At 33.8% G+C, this 16,554-nt stretch overlaps 1 protein-coding gene across 1 annotated transcript; it reads right to left on the bottom strand.

Annotated features, from left to right (window-relative positions):
• Window positions 1-1,358: 1,358 nt before the first annotated feature.
• Window positions 1,359-4,162, bottom strand: LOC145006166 (protein LSD1-like). The gene is made up of 7 exons (XM_078965264.1): window positions 4,047-4,162; window positions 3,728-3,953; window positions 2,828-2,938; window positions 2,459-2,571; window positions 2,171-2,233; window positions 1,947-2,018; window positions 1,359-1,628 (listed from the first exon to the last, which is right to left on the bottom strand). Exons 2-7 carry the CDS (start codon window positions 3,837-3,839, stop codon window positions 1,578-1,580), a joined length of 522 nt encoding a protein of 173 aa, XP_078821390.1. The 5' UTR covers window positions 3,840-3,953; window positions 4,047-4,162; the 3' UTR covers window positions 1,359-1,577.
• Window positions 4,163-16,554: the final 12,392 nt, after the last annotated feature.

Genomic DNA, 16,554 nt, shown 5'->3' with positions numbered 1-16,554 from the left:
ACTCCCTTTGTACTATTACGACTTGGCTAAGCATAAACCTAGAATAGTGGCATACATTTAAATGAATAGTGAAGACTTATTTGAGTTCTTGTTCCGCTCGATTGGTTGTACAATAATCCTTGTTTTTTATATGATTTCATATATTTATTGAGTATATTTTCACATCTCCTGTTACTATATATTCATTATTTTGTAGCTATTAGCCTTCCTCAACTATTGTAGGTGTGCGTTCATGATAGATGTGTGACACTTATAGGGTGACTTCAAGGACACCATGTTATTGGCGGTTGAGATAGACAAGAACAACCAAATTTTTTAGTTGTATATGTAATATGAAATAGTGAGTGCATATATACATGAACATGGTTCCCACAATAACTACATATTTGCCTCGACAAATTGGATCTTTGAACCTTTATTTTTGATGCTTATAGATTTCTTCATCATGATAATGCAACAATGGTATTTTCAATGTGAGAACATCGGATGTATAATTTAGATGATTGAAAATGTTTAGTGAGTTCTTCCATTTAAAATACATTGAACTTAACATTGTTATTTGGTACTTTATGTCGTATAAGTAACAACAATACTTGCCCTATGGGTCGATAGGAAGTTTCGCAAAAGAAGAAATAGAAGTACTAACTAGACAGTCTGTCTGATTTTAAATTTAAGTTTTAGGTCATAGACTTTGACAAGAAAGAAATTGTTGGCTTCAATGAAATAACTTGTACATGGTTAAAGCGACAATTATTTAGATTATCTTGTGGGTATGTCATATGCATCTTAACATATTTAATATATGATGACTATTCTGATATATATATATATATATATATATATATATATATATATATATATATATATATATATATATATATATATATATATATATATATATATATATATATATATATATATATATATCAAAGCCTATCAGTTGGATTGTTAACGCCATACATACAAGAAGTTAGCAAACATCTTAACATATTTATTCCGGTAAAACTGATTATTTTACAAAAAAAAAAAAAAAAATCATAAAATTTTATTTTGGACGAAGATAATGACAATGTTTTATATTAACGTTTTAATCTAACATAAATATTATTATTTCATAATCAATGAAATCATTTATAAATATTTTAAGTGCATAATCTTATTCATGCACAGCACCTACATATTCCAAGTAGGTAAACGTTGTAAATAAACAACACCTTTGCACAAAATTTCCAAAACATTGTCATTCTATGTATTTTTCTAAAATTATTTTTACATGGATTGAACATATCAAATGTAACATTATTCATAAAATAAACACCTCATTTTCACATCATTTACAAGCACATAAACAACTCACATCATAAAATCTATACTCTTTCTATCAACCATATCCACTCTCAACTCAACACATCAATAATCCCTTAAACTTTCTTAACAATCACAATTAAAATAAGTGTTAATATGATGCCACTTTTTTCCTTTCTAATGGTATACAAATTCAAATGCTATCAGGCCATTTTCGTTCATTAATTGAAAACTCAGGGGACCAAAGTGCATAATTGGTCATTCCCAGTATTTCAACTTATTTGTTTCTTCTCCGTTGTCACCCCAACCACAACATTGCTTACCTAAATAGATATACGAAACTAAGTTTAAACAAGGGTACAATTGGAAACAAGTTAATTGCAAAGTTATTTGTTTATTGTAGCATCCTACTTCCATTTCTTTTCTCCTATTACAACACTGTACTTTGAAAAATCTATCCAATTATAGCAAATTTCAACCACTTAATTAGTTAATTGGGTACATTTTTCAAAGAACAATGTCCTAATAAGAAATATCTGAAAGTATAATGATGTAAAAGAAAAAAAAAATTAAACGAAAGTACGTTGTTACTTATTGCATTTAACTAAAGAAAAAGAAGGAAAATAGGAATAAGAAGATACCAGTTTTCCACTCTCATCAACCGACATGGGATTTTCCACAACAACAGTTTGAGTATGAAAATGAGGCATTTCCTGTACAATTTATATATAAAGAAAATATTAAAATAAACCAGATAAGCTATTTACAAATTTGCCCTTGTTTATTTTTTAAACATCATTTATCCATACAACACTTGAAAAATTAAATATAAAATATATACAAAGCCAGAAAGCAAGGAACTCACTGTTGAAGTAGAGGGCATTGATCCTGGTGGTTGCATTGGAATGGGAACCCTTCCATTGCTCATCTGAAGCAACCAAAATTTTCAAAATTTTTTCTTGTTTTATAAATTATAATGATTCTTAAGTTGAATAATTTATTTTCTTACTCCAAATAGCATTGTACTTTCATTGATTTTGTTTGTTATAGCATCCTACTTTCCAAAAGTAGAATGCTATAATACAGTAAAAAAATATACATATAAAGTACATTGCTATTTCTTGCATTTAACTCGTATATTTAATCTACTCACATTGACATTTGTAATGTAGTGACAAACTGCACATTTAACAGATGGGGCTCCATATGGATACATCAGCATTGTCCGACAATTTGCACAATTGACTTGGGCAAGCTGGTTTGCAACTATTAATGATAAAAAAAAAATAATAATAATAATAATTCAGAATATGAAATTCTCTAATACTTTCTTTAGATTTTGATATACTAAGCATCAAATTACAAGAATCCTAAATCATGTATTACCCCTGATGCGTAATGAATTATAGGCCAGAGTTTTGAGTATCAGACATAAACAATAAGTGAGGTCATTGGGCATCATCACGTTAACTCAAAAGGGTAAGATGGTAATTTTTACAGTTTTGAAATCATTAAAGAATACCTGGTGCAAGATTCACTATATGACAACAAGAGCATCTAACACTTGTAGCACCACGGGTATACATTAGCAATGTGTGACAACCTCCACATATCAGTTGTGCCATTTCTGTCCCTGAAAGGATTCAGACCAAAATATGATCATGGTTTAAAGTTTAAACTATAAAGAAAGTGTTTTACCAAAAACGCAACAAAATAAGACTCTAATCGATAACAGAAAATATTATATAATGATCCCAATAAGAAATTTGTTACAATTTTGTGGGACTTGTTGAAAAGGAAAGCATTAGAGTAGATAAAATATGATAAATATAACAAGTCAAAACAAATGCAATCAATCAAAATCAAATCCTACACAGGCAAAATCAAACAAACCTGGCCCTGTTTCTTTTTTTTTTTTATCGGTAAGTGTTATGAATAAATAATGTTTAGAAAATATTTGTAAAAGTTTATGACTTAAAGGGGGAATTCTGTTTTTCAGACTTTCTGTGTAAAGTTTTTTCTCCATTAAATCATAAAGAAACACTCATATGTAGCTTACAAGATTAAGTCATGAACTCTAACCATCTTACAACTAACCTTCAACTTCTACTCGCCATGGTTTTTACATGTTCATAAACTAATCCGAGTCCACTACACAAAACCATGAATATGCACAATCACAACATGACTAACAGCCCCCCATTGTCAAAAATCTATACTTTCTCAAACAAAATCAGCAATGAGGGATTGTATTCTGACTATCGGAACACGATTATTTGCCAACAATTATAACTAATTGCAAGTGGAAATCAACAGAAAGGAAATTAATAAACTAATCTTCTTCTAGTTTGTAAACACTAATTCCACTTATTTTATCCAGTAAAACATAAATGAAACACTTGAATTAGTCAAGAAATCGTACCTGGAGGGGGAACGGAGGTAACCGTGTTGCATAATGCACAACACACATTTGAAGCTCCTCGCGGATATAACAAAATGCTTCTACAACCACTGCAAACTATTTGGCTCTGCATATTTCGCTGAAGTTCCCAAAATACTGAAATAACTCCGATGAAATTACCTAAAACCTAAAGTTTTTGAAATCCAAACAGCTCCGTGTTCCGATTGCACTTAATTGAACAGAAATCCTGCGTGTTGGTAGAATTACAGATTGTTCATTATTAACCGAAATTACATCAAAAAATAACAATCTGAGATATGATAACAAAATTAAAGGTTACCTGAACCAAAACGAAGGAATCCAGAAACCGATTTCTTGTTTGATGTCTTGATCAAACCGATTGGAAAATGCTTGTAGGGAATTTTATCGACTTGGTGACGTTGAAAAGAGGACCGGAGAGATTTGGGTCTGAAAAAGAGAACATTTTATTGTTTTTTTTTATCTTTCTTTTTAGTTTTTATTCCTTTTGCCCCTTCAACTTAAATTTTTTGCATTTCCTTGTCGTGGTTGAAATTTTGTTTTCATTTATAGTAGGGTAAATTACACAGATGGTCCTTGTGCTTTGGGGAACCTATGTGCTTAGTCCATGAGCAAGATTTTTAACTCGGAAGATGCCTAATGTTAGAATCCATAACACGTCTGGTCCCTCACTTAACATTCTGTCTGTTTTGTGGTTAGAAACCCCCATGTGACAAGCACGTTGGGGGTATTTTTGTCTTTTCATATCTTTCAAGCTTTAAACCTACTTTATTCGCTTTCTTCTCTCATTTTTTTCTCAATCATGTTTTTGGTGGGTTTTGGTCATAAGACATCCTATGTGCTCATAAAAACCCTAATGCTTGGATCTAGGTTTCTCTATTGTACATGCTTTGAATCCAAGACTATAAACCCTAATTCTAGCATACATATAATCATATTAACATGAGAATAAGTTTATAGTGTTACATTGATTGTTATGTAGCAATAACAATCCCAAATCTCCTTGAATTGACTTTGGAATGCTTAGAGTCACAAGTGTCACTCCTCTAATGGCTCACAAACACCATAAGCAAATGGAGAAGGTATAAAGAGAGAGGTGAGAGGTTAGAATTCGTATCTAGGACCTCTTGGGAAGGGATACACGAATTCATGACCCTAGGGGTGTTTATATAGGTGTAGAGATAGGGTTTCAGTCATTATCCTTATCTAGTTGATTATCCATTAAGCAACCAATAAGATAATCCTTGAATCCTTATCATACTCGAATTCTAAGGCTTTCCAACCTTAAATTCGTCCACCATATAAATAAGATAATCCTTACCTTATTTTGTAACTATCACATAATTACAAATCAGCCCCTCTAGTTTAATTAATTACATTTGATCACAAAACTAATTCTTAATTAATTATTGACCAATATTAATTAAACAAATATGATTTCTCCTTTAATATATTATTCTTATAACATATTAATAAATCATATTATCCTTTCTCTCTTTATTCATTTCTCCAATCAAGTTGCTTTGGTGAAGGCAACCCAAAAGGACCATGCACCATCGGGTCAAGTACATACCAAAATAGTTATGGACTTAGACACTAATCCAACAGTCTCCCACTTGGATAAGTCTAACAACTATTCTGCGTATGACTTCAGATCCTGATCTGCAATCGTAGCTTTCCAAAGCCGCTGTCAACTCTGATCATATCAGATACGCGTGTCCTTAGATAAGGGATCATATATTCCTCCATTCTTGATATCGTCTGAGATATGATTTCTAATCATTCTCTTTGTACTACTTCTCGATTTCCGATTTATGACGACTGACTAATTGAACAAATCAAATTAGCCCTAGCCCGGCCGAGCATTTACGTATGTCATCACTAAACCATCGAGGGGCCCAAAGATATCGCTTTTATCCTACTTTGGATAAAAGGAACGGATAAACTTTAATACAATGCTCGCTTGCACTCACTCACCGAATTACACACAACAATATGTTTTATAACACCAAGTTACTAGTGTGTTTACATATTATCAATGTGCAACCGATTCGCAAGATACAACTCACACATCTCAGTTTCAAGAATATAAGATGTTATCGTCTCACTAATCACTCGTGATACAATTCATGGAATGATCCAAGTGAGCGTGGGTTTAATCCAATGCTCAAATCATATTCATAAGCACTCATGAACGTTGCAGCAAACATTTGCTTATGTCTAATACTCTTCTAGACAATCCACACACCAATTCACGACAATCTTCATTCATATCTACTTCCAACATATGAACGACTGTGGCCCGTTTGAATAATTCGATTATTCTTAATAAACTCAATTATTCTGGAAGTCAAAACATGCAAAGTGAAACACAAGAATAATACTAATCCCATATGGCCTCAAACCTTTGAGTATAAACAAAACACGTTTTATTTATCACCATATCGATTACTCATTATTTGTCGTTTCAGGTAATCAACCTTTTACTTGAATCATTACACTTGTCCCATGCTCCTAGCATGCACACAATGTTTACCTATGGTTCTTACTTTTGTGAAATAGACAAATTGAACACATTTCCAATCATTCTCATTTCACAACTCCAAATCCATTTTCTTAAGTGTAAGAATATCAAATTCTTGTTACTTATAGAATATACTAGATTCTAACACTTTATGCAACGATCCTTTTGTAATGTCACTGCACCAAAGTCTCAAAGACTATTGCCAATGATATTACAAAGTCCTCTATCGGAGATTGTTACAAGACAATTCCTTAGATATGATGTCTCTCACTCAAAGTACATTCCTTTGAACATCCTTTTGCATAAAAGTTTCTAATCTAGACATAGATTTTCAATATTTACTTCCCAATACGGACACGCTTCCATATTTTCCATATGACAACTAATTTCTTAATAGACTCTTATCTATTCGTAATGATATCGATATTGTCCATCCAATATGGAAACATTTCCATAATTTCCAATACTATACTTCCAACTACTCACAAGCGACCAATTCTCGTCGAACTTCGAATCGTCCTTTGATAGTTGTTTAATTATTTTAGTCAGAACCAATTCTAGTCCCTTTTCCCTCTAAATGCGCTAGACATTTGGAAAATTTTAGAATGGTCAAACATTAAAGCATTTGCAATCGATCCTATACCCGAAGCGTATGGGACACGACGCACAATGTTTTATTTTCTATGTTCTCAAAATTCGAATTGTGAAGAGGAATGCCGTAATCATAATCGAAACTTTAAGAACGCACTATGTACCTTTGACTAAATTTATCAACATTTCACAACCTAACCCTTTAGATTTGAAATGAAGCATAATATTCTCTCCCTTAATTATATCAAAACAACCTTTCAACTCTTACAACTTTGCAAAGTATGACTCTTGTTTTTCTATAATTAATATTGCCAACTATGCAATACGTGCCTTAATAATCATACAATCATAACATTTATGCTCCCACTATCATGATGATTATTATAAAACATAACACTTATGCTCCCACTAGCTTCGACATGTATTCATAAACATCTTAACTTTCAGAAAAAACAATACTTATTGAATTTCTTAAGTTCATGTTTCTAATACTTAGTGCTTTGATAATCTTTTATCAAGGCTTCTTGAACTTATACACTTTTTCCTTATATAGTTCATATGTGTGTCTTAACAATTAAGACTAATTGTCAAACCTCACAATTCAAATTATGGAAAGGGATGCCGTAACCATGATCGAATTCGAGAATGCAATTTTACAATCACTATCTTTTAAAATCTTTCTTAGTGAAAGCATTTCCTCACAATCATTTTCATGAAGGAGGAAATCTTATGACACTTAGATTTAAACGATGCATGTGTTCCTATCCATGTGAATTTGTTAAAAACCAAAGTTTACGACAAATTCAAACTCATATGGATCGAATTTCCTTAATCTTGATTTCTTGCCTTATGGTAGCACAGCTGCCCACCACGTCTTCCAAGTAGTTAAGCATCTCACCTTTTTCCTATCAATGTACCTTTCATTGATCAAGGTCCTTGCCTTTTACGCATTCAAATGAGAACTCATAGGACTCACATGCATAATTAACTCGATTGGATTGGCACAGAAACAAAATAATGTTTTCACGATAGGTTGTAAACCTCAACTCGTGTGCTAGTGATGATCAATAAGGTTTATTTGATTTGTTCTTGAACCCTTTCAAGACCATTAAGACTCCCACTGACTCCTTGACATATAAGATTCTTTTGTCAATAAACATTTCTTGACAAACAAATATTCAAGAGTTAGTGTAGCTTTTATCAAAACAAAACACTTCATAATTTTGGTCTTAGTTGGTCTTTGTCTTATCCAAGACATCACAACTTTCCACAATTGATGAATGTTATAAACCTTCTTAATACTATTCACTCAATGTCACAATCTTGACTTTAAGACTTGTTTTGGAACGAAGTATGATTGACTTCTTGATTTGACCATTTCTTCAATCTTTGATCCCTCTTCTTGGACATACAATTATACCAAGACTCACTTAGAGGATCAATTGAGATATGGTTCTTAATCATTAAGACCTATCATAAAGCATAAAGGTACTTTCCCTTCTTCTTAGAATGGAGAAACTTTTATCTCTCTGCCTACATGATTCTTGTTATTCGTTCTACTATTGATCTAAACCCTTTAATCAATTTAGAATTACACTTAATCTTATAAGTATAATCATATTTACCAAACCTTTAGTAAATCATGACGAATATATTTGTTACTCTTATGGTGAACTTGATCAACACACAACTTTGTGTACTCGATCTCCTAGTCCTTCACTTGACACTTTGTCAATGAATTAGTCTAATTTCCAAATACGGAATTTCTCATTCATCGTGCATCCACGTTGCATGATTCCAAGTTTCTGTCCAATTGAAACTTGGGCGATGAGAAACTCTCCCTATTTGGTAAATTCTTGACATTTCCATAAATAACATAACTAAGAATCATATCCATTCGTTGTAGAAATATGCAAACATCAATTTTCATAACAATTTCATTGCAAGGAAGTAAACAAATAAATAAGTCAAACAAAATTTGTTTTATTTATAAAAGCAGCGAAAAAACATTTGTCCTTACAATGCAAAATCTATTGAAAACTATGTAAAAGGAAAATTTCTAACAACTCTATCATAACTATCTAAGCTCAAAATCCAATCTTCAAGTCCATGCGATCAAGATCCATCTCTTGTGATTAGATTCATCTTGCTCTCTTATCAAGCTTCCTTTCTTTTCACCGAGCCTACAAAACATTCAAATGTAATCTTATCACATCATGTATTAAGAATCAATGAATAGGAACTTAATGGATTTAGATAGTGGATTCTTACCTAAAGCGTAGTCATACTGTTGACTCTCCCATCTCTTAGATCTCTTAGGTAAATAAGCAACTTCGTCTCCAATGCCCCTTCTCTTGGTAATAAAATCAAATTGACTCTTTTGGAACAACACATGGAACTACTTCAGACATCGCCTTTCTCTTATGATCAAACTTTTCGATCATTGCATGTCTTTCATTGCCATTGTCTGTATCCATAGAGGTCTTGAAGGCAGATTCACCAATCAACTTTGCTTTTCTATTGCGCCAAACCATTGTTGATTCAGCAGCAATAAGCATGTAGGTGAGATCTATAAGTGTCACGTCGCGGTTCATCATATAGTACTCTCTTACGAACTCACTATATGAGTTAGGAAGTGATTGAAGAACCCAATCAACAGCCATTTCCTCACAGACAACGGATCCCAACAGTGTGACTTCATCCCTAAGACGTGTGCACACATCGACTTTCCTTCTTTATGTTCACTTGCCAAAAGGGCTTGAGTGATCTTGAACTTTTCAAGCCTTTGAACTTGTGGGTTAGGGAGAATAATTGGAGGAGGAGGAGGAAGTGAAGCATGATCTCTTGTTCCTCGATCGAATCGTGGAATATCATCTTCATGTGGAATGCTTGTTCCACGGGATTTGGGAAGACCATAGTTGTCGAACTTTGACATCTACAAAACGGGAGAAAAACGAATTCAAGTTAGTTGATAGATTGAGTCCTTAGCAAATCACCCAAATGAAATACTAAGGCTAGGACCCAACACAATATTCTACAACTCGGGAGAGGGATGCCGTAACCCTAATTGCAGAATATTTGAAGGTAAGTGAATGACGATTCACTAATTTCCACCACGAAAAACGAAAAAGAAATTTAAGTTTTAAATCTATGAAAACTCCTAGATCCTTTGAGATTCATTGAACTTTCAATGGCATGTTTAAATCTCGATATGCCCCTCTTGTTTGTGACTGGGATGCCGAGGATCACAAAGCGGGTGTGAATAACCATGCAAACTTACATGGTGCCCTCACATGTTACAGTCACCTATTCGATGTGCCGGTAAACCACACACGCTCCACCGAACTATGACAAACATGGAGTCACCCTTTGCTACCTTTGCTTAGAACCATTTAGTGTGCCGGTTAACCACACACGCTCCACTAACGTCTTCGCAAGGGCACAAAGTGTAATTTCATGGAATTGCATCAATTCACTTTTGCCTAAGTAACTAAGATTGGGAATTTGAAAAACATTTAGTTACTTTGTATTTCATTATACTTATAATGGAAGGTTTCGTCCTATCCTACCCGTTCGGCTAACGACCCTCCACTAGTCAAGAGTGCGGTGGGTAAGAGTGGATACCCATTCAATCGCCATTTTATAGGCAATTTCCTTAAACACCCCTTATAGACCAGCTTCGTGAATGAGGCCTACTAACGGTAAGACTGACTTTTACTCATACATATATATAACGTTAGACTTTTAACGTTATATATATAGTATAGGGTGCATTTTACACTTTTAAAATACTATTTGGTTAACTTTAACAATTACACTTTTAATTCAATTAAATGGTTAACCTAAACTTTTATGGATTTATTAAATCTCTTTTAATTATACTCCTTAATTAATTAATAAAACCATAAGGGTGTATTTGAACTTTTCAAAACATTTCTAGGGTTTTAGAATTTAACATTCCTAATTAAACTTTTAATCAACTTTTAAATTCCAAAACTTGAGGGCAAGTTTTGAAACATTTCAAAACAATTAGGGTTTTAACTATTTAAATTTCAAAACTTCAAAACTTTTGGGTTCAAATTTAAACTATAAAACCTAAAGGGGAAAATATGAAACTTTTCATAACAACAAGGATCAAATAATAAATAATCTAAACTAACATTTAGTTACATAATTATCCATATTTGATTTGTTTAACGATTTCTTGCAAAACAATTTATCAATTTACTCAAAATAATTAATCAATTATCTTATAAGGAAACAATTATCTTTAATTAGATCAAGAATATAGTCATATATATCATAAAATCGGATTTATATTGATCTAACATGATAAGGTAACTATCAAAATTCAAAAACAACAAGAAATCCCGAGATAAGCATTATCTGACGCTCGAACTCGCCGAGTACCACACTGTACTCGCCGAGTACACTGTGGTACTCGCCGAGTTCCTCAGCCATAAAGCCCAAAAAAATATTTTCCAGTTATACAATGCATCAATACAATTGAAACCAAGCTAGGCTTTGATACCACTGATGGGTTTTGGTCATAAGACATCCTATGTGCTCATAAAAACCCTAATGCTTGGATCTAGGTTTCTCTATTGTACATGCTTTGAATCCAAGACTATAAACCCTAATTCTAGCATACATATAATCATATTAACATGAGAATAAGTTTATAGTGTTACCTTGATTGTTATGTAGCAATAACAATCCCAAATCTCCTTGAATTGACTTTGGAATGCTTAGAGTCACAAGTGTCACTCCTCTAATGGCTCACAAACACCATAAGCAAATGGAGAAGGTATAAAGAGAGAGGTGAGAGGTTAGAATTCGTATCTAGGACCTCTTGGGAAGGGATACACGAATTCATGACCCTAGGGGTGTTTATATAGGTGTAGAGATAGGGTTTCAGTCATTATCCTTATCTAGTTGATTATCCATTAAGCAACCAATAAGATAATCCTTGAATCCTTATCATACTCGAATTCTAAGGCTTTCCAACCTTAAATTCGTCCACCATATAAATAAGATAATCCTTACCTTATTTTGTAACTATTACATAATTACAAATCAGCCCCTCTAGTTTAATTAATTACATTTGATCACAAAACTAATTCTTAATTAATTATTGACCAATATTAATTAAACAAATATGATTTCTCCTTTAATATATTATTCTTATAACATATTAATAAATCATATTATCCTTTCTCTCTTTATTCATTTCTCCAATCAAGTTGCTTTGGTGAAGGCAACCCAAAAGGACCATGCACCATCGGGTCAAGTACATACCAAAATAGTTATGGACTTAGACACTAATCCAACAGTTTTCTCCTTCCACCTTTCTTCTCTCAGTCGATAGAAAATCAAACATGGTGAAATGCAATTGTGGTGCTATAGGCATTATATGGACTTCAACTACGAAAAGAAACCCAGTAGGTCATTTTATGCTTTCCCGTTACAGGTATGATGTTGAAATTTTTTTGGGGGATTTTCTATTGTAACCCTAGTATGTGTAGGTGCTAATCGAAGCTATTGGCAGTACAGAGACCAAGGTCTGGTTTTATTAAGTGGGTAGATGAAGAAAAACATGGTTATAAAGTGGAAATAAAAAATAAGGGACTTCAATCCGAATTCAAGAACTTGAAGTCCAAAATCGAAATCTGAAGACATTGTTAATAATCAGTTTTTGTTTTTTGGGATAACTGTTTATAGGTTATATTAGGTTTAAGATCAAGTGATGTAGTTGCAGTTGTTAACAATGCATTGTTATGAAACTTATTTGTATCAAGGGTACCCTTTTATCAATGAAAATGATATTATGTTGAACTTTATTGTATTTTACAACTTATGAAGTATATTGGGACCATATTATGTAGATGAGCAGAATAAATGACCAAAAGTAATCACCAAAAAATGAGCAAAACAGATGACCAAAAAAAGCAATCCCAAAAGCAATCAAAAGATTATATTGTTTGTCAAAAGCAAAGTACATTGCTAATACTAGATACTACAATTAAAACATTGTTTGTCAAGCAATCAACTCAACCATGACAACATATAACCTAGTTCAAAATAAAATAATGTTTGTTAACAACAACCAAAACAAGAAATAAGCACCTAAAGCCACATTCATGGGATACATTTCTCTTTTTTGCTAACACCTCAATCTTCACTCTTGCACTTCTAATACCACCAACATTTGTTGAACTTTGTGATCCACCAACATTCCTTGAAGTTTGAGAACCACTAACATTTTGTACCTTGCAAGTCCTTTCATTATGCCCACTTTTGTTACACTTAGAACATGTCACTAAATTCTATGCTCTTGACAGCTAGTTACCTTTCACTAAATCCTTAACTTCCATGGCAGATCTCCTTCTTTTTTTCTTTGGTCTTCCAATGGGCACATGGTGTTTTGGAGGGATTAAGGTTGTAGGGAATGTAGACTTCTCCAATATGCTCCTTCCATTAATTGGCTTAATTGTAAAAAAAAAATACATATTCTTCCATGTTTTTAACTAATAAGTTCGATAGACCCATGTTTCTGGCATCTTATCAATTTCTTTGTTCTTTAGTATCTCCCACATAGTTGCTATTGCATGTGCACATGGTATCCCTATTAGTTCTCACATTCTACATGAACATGTTTGTTGGCCCATATCTACCACGAACTGTTCCATTATATTTTTACTGACTTGATATTTCCCATTCCCACAGAAAGCAACCCTTAATTGTGTAACCTCTTTCTTCAGTTTTCCAACCATATGTGTAACGCCCGCGTTTCCAAGCTAGGCATTATTGTTGATATAATAGTATAGGTTAACCCTTGTATCTCTTTTTGAAGTATTAATGATGAAATATTTGAGTATTATGTAAATTATGTGTTTATTTTCTTAATTATTATAATTTAATGAATTAAGAATACAATAAGCGTCAAAATTAAAGTGTGAGATAAACCCGATATCTTTGCATGAAGATGTAGTGGTTGAAACAAGGATTCTGGAGATATAAAGAATGCTGAAATCCGAGTTATAACGAAGAAGTTATGATCTGTCGAAGTTTCGCAACAGAACCGGCGATGCTGAATGACGTAAAAAGTGAAATTTATGTTCAAGAGATATTTAGCCTTAGTGACCTACACGAAATTCATAGAGTTCGTTAAACCAAGAGCGTGCATAAATAAAGAATGCCCAAATCTGACTTCGTATGAGGAAGTTATGATTTTCCGAAGTTTCGACTTAGCAGTATGCAGCCCGAATACTCGATTTGAGACCGAGCGTTTTTTATCCGAAACAATCTAAACAAGAATTGAAGTTCTCGTTAATAGTAGTGAAACGATAAAAAGACAAGCAAAAACGGACGTCGGATGAAGAAGCTATGAATTTATAACGGAGTTTTCCGCTCCCAGCATACTAAAAATAAATAATAAAAATAAAGTCAAAATTAGCCGATGTAGTCTAAACGAAAGTTGTAGAGCTTAGTCTCACCTACGCGTGGATATAAAGAACATCGAAAAAGGAGTTCATATGAGGAAGATATGAATTTTTGAAGTTTATTAAATAATTAAAATATTAAATTTAATTATAAATTCCGATATTATCCAAAGGGGGGGGGGGGGGAGTCAACGACCTTATCCGGGTTACGCCCAGCATAAACCGAAGATCCAGTAAAAGGAAGTCAAGGCTGCCGAGTTCTATTGCTCATTTCTCTCATTCTCTCGTGTTTTTGCCTCGTTTTGCATGCAAGAAATATCCCGAAGCCCCGGTATCATTCCCGAGACCCGAAGCAAGTCCCGAAGCTCCGAAGATCCCGAGAAGTAAAATTCCCGAGCTGAAGCTCTGCCCGCGAGGAGCCCGGTTTTTGTGAAGATCTTCCAGATCTGCCGAAGAATACTACTTCTACAAGCCATAGTGTTGCCCGATCATCTTCTGATCAAGTGAGTGTGTAGTCACTTTCTTCTAATGCATAATTATAAAGTATTTTATACGAAATATGTGTTATGTGTATATTTTGTTGTTATATGTATGAATGTATTTTCACTTTCTTCTATCTCATAGATATGATTTATTCTCAATGAAATACGTGTTATATGTATGTGTCTCATCTGTTGTTTGGAATATGTATTGAATGATAATGCTATACAGGTTTTAAACTATGTATAAAAATATATATTTTTATCTACTAATATGTTGGGTAGAACATGGGTAGATAGTTTATGTGTGATAAACAGATGAGAGGCCTCGATGTTGTTTTTTCATTAAGCCATCTAGCGGAGTTTAAATGACGACCACAGACTTTTCTAGACAGTCCTGTGGAATGCTAGCAGGCTCGCCACCTGTAGGTGTTAATGAATTTGGGTGTTCATTCGTTGTACTCCATCCCCCTCATGGTTACCTTATTTGACATATATTGCTGGGAAACCCCCGAATGCATGTGTTGTCGCCCCGATGAAATATTCTAAAACTAGGTCCCTTATATTAGTTGTTTTAGGGACGTAAACTAAGAATAATGGGAATGGGTAATTGGGTTATGTTGGTTGATAAAAATAAATTTAATTACTTATTGTGGGTTGAAAACCCTATATGCTCACCAAGCTCCCAAGCATGACCCACTCATTTATTTTAGGAAAATTGCCTAAAATGCTTTTATGTGCTAAATGTTATATGTTTGCCATATATGATATTATTTGTTTGGATCTATGATCTGTTGCCGACCGGATTTGGAAACCTTATGTGTGTAGGATTCTAATCGTACATCTACGATATTAGAACTAGCATGTAAACGTTTCGGAGTGATAATGATGATTTGAATATCTATTGTGAATGAGGATCTAATTTCACCTTATTCAGCGTGTAGATAAAAAATGGTGAGAACCAGAAGTGGCGTTGGAAACATAGATGAAAACATGAATCAACCACCAGTGATTGAGCAAATACATGTTGTAGCAGCACCTGAGCCAATGATAATGGTTGGTGTACAAATGATGATTCAAACAATGTTGGATCATCAAATGGAGGAGACTAGGTGGTTGCTTCAACAGAATCGTGAAGAACTGTCAATTCAAGTGGAAGAGCCCGAATTAAATGAAGGGCACTCGGAAGGTGGAAACTTTAGTGAATCTGTTGGTCAAGCCAACCCACTGATAGTTAGGCAGAGCAACCAGGATAGAAGGAATGATGGAATGGGATGCAAGTATAAGGATTTTCTGACTTGCAAACCATCGACCTTCACCGGAAAGGAGGATCCGATTGGAGTTATAGATTGGATCTCAGAAATGGAGCTAGCCTTCATGACGTGTGGTTGCAGAGGCAAGTTGAAAACTACGTTCGTTGTACGTCAGTTCAGCGGTGGAGCTGTTCGTTGGTGGGACACTCTAGGGAAGACCCTAATCCCTAATGAGCCACTGCAACTGACATGGGCAGAGTTCTTGGTGCAGTTCAAGCACTAGTTCTGTTCGGCCTAAAATATGTTGGAGTTGGAGAACAAGTTTCTGACATTGACAAAGGGCAGCATGTCGGTTGGCGATTACACTAACGCTTTCACAAACAAGATGGAGTTTGCTTTGTGCATCATTCCATATGAGCTACCAAAGGTTGACCGATACGTAAAAGGACTCCCATGGGAGTACGCGATGCCAGTGCGTCAGGCACCTACTCTAAAGGTAGCTATTTGGGTTGCCAAGTCT

The sequence above is a fragment of the Lactuca saligna genome, chromosome 7, assembly GCF_052625555.1.
Source record: "Lactuca saligna cultivar CGN05327 chromosome 7, ASM5262555v1, whole genome shotgun sequence".
NCBI lineage: Eukaryota > Viridiplantae > Streptophyta > Magnoliopsida > Asterales > Asteraceae > Lactuca > Lactuca saligna.
This window is presented reverse-complemented; position numbering and strand designations above follow the sequence as displayed.